The following is a 7,299-nucleotide window of genomic DNA, read 5'->3' on the forward strand; positions in this document are numbered from 1 at the left end:
GAAGAGAGAGAGAGAGAGAGAGAGAGAAACTGTTATGATTTCTGCAGATGTTTTACCAAATCTTTACAGTATTTATAATATTGATATTTTATTATATAAATTGTTGCAATGCAAAAAGTAGTAGTAAAAATGATTATAATGGCTTTTGATTAAGTGCTCATGATTGGGGGGGGGGGGGGGGGGGGGGTAGTGTATAGCCATTTGCTCTCTCTTTAACTTCTGTAATTACTGTGCAAACCGCTGATACTATATGAATAAAGATGGTAATGAGGTTCTCTTGGATGGAGCTTAAGTGTAATGCTTGCTGGGTAGCTTCAAATACAAATACAACAGTGTCAGGATCAAAGAGTTGAAGGAAATTATAAAAGAAAAGTCTGCGTGAGACAAGTGAATGCAGAAATAAAGACAATGTTGGATAACACCTCCCACCCACTCCATGACATGCTGGTCAGTCACAGGAGCACATTCAGTGAGAGACTGAGAGTACCGAAAAGCACCACTGAACGACACAGGAAATCTTTCCTGCCTGTGGCCATCTCCCTGTACAACACACCCACTTAACACACTGGTTACTGCACTGTAAAAACTGTGACTAGAGGTTACTTAAAAAAGTTATGGCAACAAAGTGACACTTGAAATAATTAAGTAGATTTTAATTTCAAAAGATTTATGTAAAATGTAGAGAAAATGTTAATTAAATTCAAATAGAAAACAAAAGTAGATATTAATAGAATTAAACTGTAAATATGTGTTGGATTTAGGGTCAAAATCTCAAACTGAAGGTTGAAATTGCCCAACTTTACCAAAAAAAATAATTGATATGAAATAAGTCTCTGAGAAAAATTACTTTGAATTTACTAACTATCTGGCAAATGTTTAGTAAAAACTTCCTAAAATATCCATTACAAAGAAATGAAATCTTCTTGTTTTTTCAGTAAAACTCAAATTGGATTCAATAATTTTCCAAATAAACCTTAAAAATAATGACTGAATAATAAGAGAAAATGAAATGAATTTAACTTATTTTCTGAGTAAAATGAATCAATTTCACAAAGAAAACATCAACACAGTAATTTGTTTTATTGTGGAAAATAAAACAGTAATTTATAATATAACATTTTTCTGCTCGTATACACTGAATTCTCATCAACAATCTCCTGATCTCCTAAATACATTCCTCTGCTGTAAATTTGTTTTAGTGTCATAAACAGTTTATCACACAGCTTTGTGTACAGAGCAACAGCAACATAAACTGCATGAATGTAAACCAGTTTTGTAAAAAAGAAATTAATCTTTAGATTAGACTGTAATATCAACATGAACCTGAAATTTGAATATCCTTTACCGTTTCCTTTATCTCTGTTACTTATTTATGATTGACTAACAAAAACTTTAGTTAGTCAATCTTTTGTTAAATTGAATCACTCAATATAACTGTAGAACAAAGGTTTTTTAACTCATGTACATGGAATATCAATAATGTAAATCAACCTTTTATCCCAATTTGGATGTTTAACCTGAGAAAATCTAAGACACATGTAAGAGGAAGTAACATTTCTACAGCTACAGGACTGCACTTCTGTTAAATTTTAAAGTTGTTTTAAACTAATGTTTTATAGTAACATACACTATAAACAAAGAAAAGCTTCACTAGTGATTCCTCCAATTTGTTGCCTTTCAAACAGAATATTCCTAAGAAACTTGTAGGTAATAAAAAACAAACATTAAAATGAAGAGCACAAATACAGCCTGACACATTGCAGGTCATTTGGGTAAGACATGAATAAGTTGAAATTATTTTGAAAACTGAAAAGATAGCTGCATCTAACAAAGACAAACCAAAGGTTTTCAGTGAGCTTACTTCCCTTTCATTCTTTCAGAGTCCTCACTTAAGCCAATAACTTGTTCTTGAGGCTGTTCACTTTTGGTGAGAGCTTAGCACAATCCAGTTCAAGGAAAGTTTTCTGGAATACTTCCAAGGTGTATTTTAGCTCTTTGGGATAGGCAAGATTGACTGCATATGTCAATTCAACCAGCATTGCGCATGCTCTTGGAAAATTGCCCAGAGCAGGCATAACTCTCACACCCTCCAGCACAATGCCAATGTCATCCTCCTCAGATCCAACAGCCTTGATTTTGTAGATTTTCATCCTCTGTTCAGAAAGATCTTGTGACACACCATCCTCATCAGCATCCTGAAACAACAAACACATGAGTTTTCTGACTGTAGTTGCACACATGAAATATTTCCTGGACACATCCTGTAGCTGAATGACAAATAGAACATGATAATGCCTCAAATTATTTGAAACTTGACAAACACATATGAATAACAAAAACAGAATAATGTTTCTACTTCAACACTTACACTGTACTCTTTGATCAGTTGATCAATGGACTCCCCAAGGTACACCATCAAGCACCGAATAACCAGATTTCTGGTTATGTCATTGCTAGGATTGCTTGGTGACTGAAAATGAGCAAGAATTCCAAAAATTACCATCAGATAAGTGACCATTTATTAAGACAAAACTGTGAGAATTGGCAGTATTAAAAAAAACTGTTAAATATCAAATTATCATCACATGGAACATTATGTGCGATAATTAGCTGATGTTAATGCACATGCCTGGGTGCTGACAGTCAACACAAAGGTATTGTCAACATGCTTGTAAGCTTCAATCTTTAAATGTGTCGTTTTAGTAAATTACATTAATTTATTCTTTTAGTTTTTTATCTAATTTAGTTTATGTTCGTCAGAAAGGGTTTTTCCTTCTTGGGACAAAACAAAAACCCAGCAATACCTGTACTTGTGTTTTTTTGTTTGTTTTTTGTTTGTTTGTTTTTACTAAGAATAGACATGTATTTAAAATACAATTAAAACATGAAACCCATAATTGTGTTGTTAATTATATCAGTGACGTCCTGGCGTCCTCTTGCACTGACAAAAACATGCAAACAAATTAGTGGAGCTGTGCACCATGCAAATGAAATTTGACAAAAAAATTCTTTAAATAAAATTCCAAGCTGAAATGTCAGTGGAAAATACCTTGGCTATGATAGCCTGCAACTTCAATCCCATGGCTCCCCCCTTGGAATGGAAAAGGGCCAACAGTTTGGGAGTGTACTCATCCAGCATGGACATGAATTTGGGTTCAAGGTGTACCAGGGTGATCCTGTAGAACTCATCCTGCAGCTGAACGACAAAAAAAAACATGATGCGGCCTCAAATTATTTGAAGTTTGAAAGATTACATTAAAAAAACCCAAAAGCCTACCCAAAATGAATTTGGAACTCACATGAGATGCCTCAAACAAAGCTGGCCATCTGGCTTTGATGTCTTCAATGCTGGGGGACAGGTTGACAATTTCATGTCGTCTATGTGCAAATGTTTTAGCCATTTTTTCTTTTATCACTTTGTTGTTGTCTCTTTTCTTGACTTCAGTAAGCAACTGAATTCTCTCTTCTTCTTGACTGTCCTCATCTTCACCTGCTGGATATGGCGGAAGGTAATTTACCTCTGCTTTCCGAGGCTTTTTCACTTTATTTGCAGACTTCTGGTCACCTGGACTCTTGTGTTTCATGGCATTGCATGTCAACTCAGGAACACCAAACCCTCTAAGTTTTGTACGATAATTGGCCATCTTGTATTTGATGCTTTGTTGCCAACCATAATAACCTGAGAAAGAGCCAGGTTCCTTGAGACAAGGGTATTTTGTCACAAGTGCCTCAGCAACATAACTAACCTGTGCACTTGAAGGATAGGCCGTAAATGTAAATATAGTTTCAGCCAACTTCTCAAGAATATCAGTCTTTACTTTGGAGGTGGGCAGAAGATTTCCATTCTTTTTATACTCCTCAGTGGCTCTTTCCAGGTACATCTCAGTTTCATATGCAAACTGTGGAATGGGAAACTGTTTCGGCCAGGGCTCACAACGTTCTGTGGTCTTCTGCCTTTTGAGAATAATGGTGTCCTGAGAAGAAGTAGTTGCAGCAGAGTCTGCATTGGATACAACTGACTCAGCATATGAGGAGTCATAGTCAGACAGTTGGCCAGAGGGGCCGCCAAAACTGTCATCAACCGGAGTCAAGCTTAGCATGACTGGGGTGATGCCAACAACCTTCACAGTGTCTTTGTCTTTTATCTGGTCAGCTCTGTGAAGAGTGAAGTAGTCCTGGAATTCTGGGTCAAAATACTGAAGACTGAAGTCATTTGAAATCCCAAAAGTATCCTTCACAACACTCTGCAGCTCCTCCAATGTTGGTGGGATCCCTGATGGAAGAACCAACTTCTCGATTTGGTCATCAATAATTACACGAAGCTTTGCCTCCATCTTGTTCAACCTAGAATAAAATGTAAATGGGCAGAGTTAAATTTCCCTTCAATTAAATAAAATTAGTTATTACTTTTCATTTATACAATAGTTGAGATATAAAACTATAAAACAAAAAGCACACTTCAACACACCAAATGTTGCAAATAACAAATACTTGGGAGATGTACATGTTATCAAGTTTTTGTTGTTGTCGTTTTGTTTTTTGTTGTTTGTTTGTTTGTTGAAAAAGATTTGCATATCTTACACTGCCATCCCATTTGCCAGGTCCTAAAGTGATGGAAAAATATATATCTAAGAATCTAAATAGTTTTTGATGACAAATGTAAGAGCATGGGTATCTATACACATTTGATGTTGAGATTATAGAGAAGAAGAAAGAAATCCTACAAATAATAAGCAATTATTTTCTACTTATTGTTTTTACAAAAACAAATAAGTTAGATTAAGTGGGGTCAACTTGGTAATTTTATGCCGCTTCAATTTCAAAACCATTAGTTTAATTTAATATAACATGTTATCACAACTTACTTTATAATGCACAGTCTACATGCTGATCAGGTGAATTTAAGTTGAGGGATCTTCCATTACCTGAAAGGAAAGCAACATTATCATTAATAGCAGTCTCCAAAATAAAAAATTTACACAAACACACGCAGTCATTCCAATAGATTAACACATTTCAAAACATATAAGGACGTTTACTGTTATTTTCTAATAATGATTCTACAAATTTTCTGGTGAGATATTTACTCTTAACAGTAAATATAAACTCACTGACACTGACTTAACGCCTCTAAACGAACACAAACCTTTAGAGCACTTTTGCAAATATGCGATGTCTTGATAAACCGAGCAGGTATTTGAAGTTTACACAGCACCTCGCATGAAAATATCTTAAAAGTTTGTCCAAATTCATGGGCTGCATCCTCCTGAGGACCCGGCCTTCGCGGTCTACGTGGGCCGGGTCCCCAGAAGGTCGGGTAGGCTGGAAGTAAACGGCTGGGGAAATTGGACGGTCTAGCCTTCTGATTAGCGTCACCGCTGTCTCGGTGGAGTTTAATAAACTCAGCCGTCTGCTCCTTGCTATCTAAAATATAACAGGACGCTGGAGTAAATTCTCGACCGTCTCACACTTTTGTTTAATCAGTTTTCTGTTTGACGTTTATTCAGCTGTGTGAAAATCCCGGAGGATTAATAAAGTTTTGTTTTATCTAATCTAATCTAATAACTTTAATCTCAGCCAAACCGATTTACTCACGAACAAATAAAACACCGAAAAAACCAAACAATAACATTTTTAGGTTGTCTAAGTGACTTATACATTACGTTTAAACTGAGTAGCGAAACCCCGCGGTGATCTGAAAATGATGTGCCGGGAATTGTGCCGTTCTCAGTGGCTTCAGTGACCCTCGAGCTCCCGGCTTGCTATCGAGCTGGTGGGTAGCAGATGCTCCGAAAACGTCGAAGCACTTTTGCAAACATGCGATATCTTGATGAACCGATCAGATATTTGATGTTTACACAGCTACTTTCTCGCCTGAAAATATGTTAAAAGTTTATTTTGTGACCCAGAAAGATTACTAAGAGTAATTTTAAAACTTAGTAGCGGCCGCCATTATTGGAAACTGGAGTTCGAAAAACTGACTGTGGCTGACAAAATCACTCACAACTGAGCGCAAAACATTTTCATGAACTTTTAAACGTGGATGAAAGACGTTAAAACTCATCGGAATATGTCGTTGATGTTTTTTAATACGGTAAAACATGTGGTTAGTTAAAGCTGTTCAGTAACACAGTCGTGAAGGCTTGGAAAGTGACCTTGTGCTAGCAGTCCACTAACTGCCATTTGTGTAAAAATACGATACTATCATTACAGTGATGATTATTAATAAAATTTCGACGTATCATACTGTTTAAAACCTTTACTCAAAACCGATATACGTTATTGTTTAAACCGTGTCTTATATTTGAACAAATTAAGAAGTCTTACCTCTGACAAAATGGAGATGTCCACTCATGAAGCGCGTGTGTCCTGCACGTGGCACAAAGGATTATGGGCGGAAGTGTTCAATGATTAAAATGAAAATGCTTTCATCAGTTAAATCTATTAGATTTCTTAAATTTTTTTAGTACTCAAACATTTTTTTTAAAATCTACTCAACAAACCATTGCTGAATTTACCCCAAACAAAACTGTGTAAATTTAAATAACTGAACATCTCAAAATTATTGAATTTTGCTTAGATTTGATTAAAACTACTCATACACGTTTTTACTGAGTAATAATTACTATTACTCTCCTATTAGATTCTAATTAACCCCAATCACAGTTTTTACAGTGTGCTACAACTACACGTTTCTTTTTCAGCTACTTATTAATGAGTGACTTATATATATATATATATATATATATATATATATATATATATATATATATATATATATATATATATATATATATATATATATACTAGGGGTGCAACGATACACAAAATTCACGGTTCGGTTCGGTTCGATACTTTGGTGTCACGGTTCGATATTTTTTCGATACAAAAAAATGTTCATGCATTTTTAATTTGTCATTTATTAAAATTATAAATATATATTTTAACTCAAAAGTACAGTTTTTAAATTTAACCCTAACCCTTGTGCGTGTTTTTTATTTTGACAGCGAATGCGCACCTGCGGACCACTTATGTGCAGCCCTGGTTATTTAGCTCGTCATATTGCAGCCACAGAAATTCTTTTGTCCATGAAACCATAAACCTGCACTTTCTTTTTGCCTCATAGTCTGATTTGTCATAACTTCTCCGTTTTGTGGTAAGCTTTTCTTTGGCTGTCACTTCTTCACCCTGACCTGTCTTATTTGGCTCAGCAGAACTGAAATGCTTTTACACACTCACTCACATAAGCTCAGCGATTCTCTGCGCGATCAACCTCTCACATGTTTAAGCTTGCTGCGG

At 35.5% G+C, this 7,299-nt stretch overlaps 1 protein-coding gene across 4 annotated transcripts; it reads right to left on the reverse strand.

The window, feature by feature from the left end:
• Positions 1-1,063: 1,063 nt before the first annotated feature.
• Positions 1,064-6,372, reverse strand: LOC146559364 (uncharacterized). 4 transcript variants are annotated; one of them, XM_085245243.1, is made up of 6 exons: positions 6,328-6,372; positions 4,866-4,925; positions 3,300-4,344; positions 3,050-3,196; positions 2,369-2,470; positions 1,064-2,195 (listed from the first exon to the last, which is right to left on the reverse strand). In XM_085245243.1, the coding sequence occupies exons 3-6, from the start codon at positions 4,332-4,334 to the stop codon at positions 1,890-1,892; spliced, it is 1,590 nt and encodes a 529-aa protein (XP_085101369.1). In that variant the 5' UTR covers positions 4,335-4,344; positions 4,866-4,925; positions 6,328-6,372; the 3' UTR covers positions 1,064-1,889. The 4 variants fall into 4 exon arrangements, with proteins under 4 accessions (XP_085101369.1, XP_085101370.1, XP_085101371.1 ...); XM_085245244.1 differs by lacking the exon at positions 6,328-6,372 and having other exon boundaries at positions 4,866-5,247; XM_085245246.1 differs by having other exon boundaries at positions 2,089-2,470.
• Between the last annotated feature and the right edge of the window lie 927 nt (positions 6,373-7,299).

The sequence above is a fragment of the Mchenga conophoros genome, linkage group LG14 (genome assembly GCF_057382185.1).
Source record: "Mchenga conophoros isolate Kocher_MC1m ecotype Shallow Benthic linkage group LG14, M_conophoros_male_GT1.1, whole genome shotgun sequence".
NCBI classification, from domain to species: Eukaryota; Metazoa; Chordata; class Actinopteri; order Cichliformes; family Cichlidae; genus Mchenga; species Mchenga conophoros.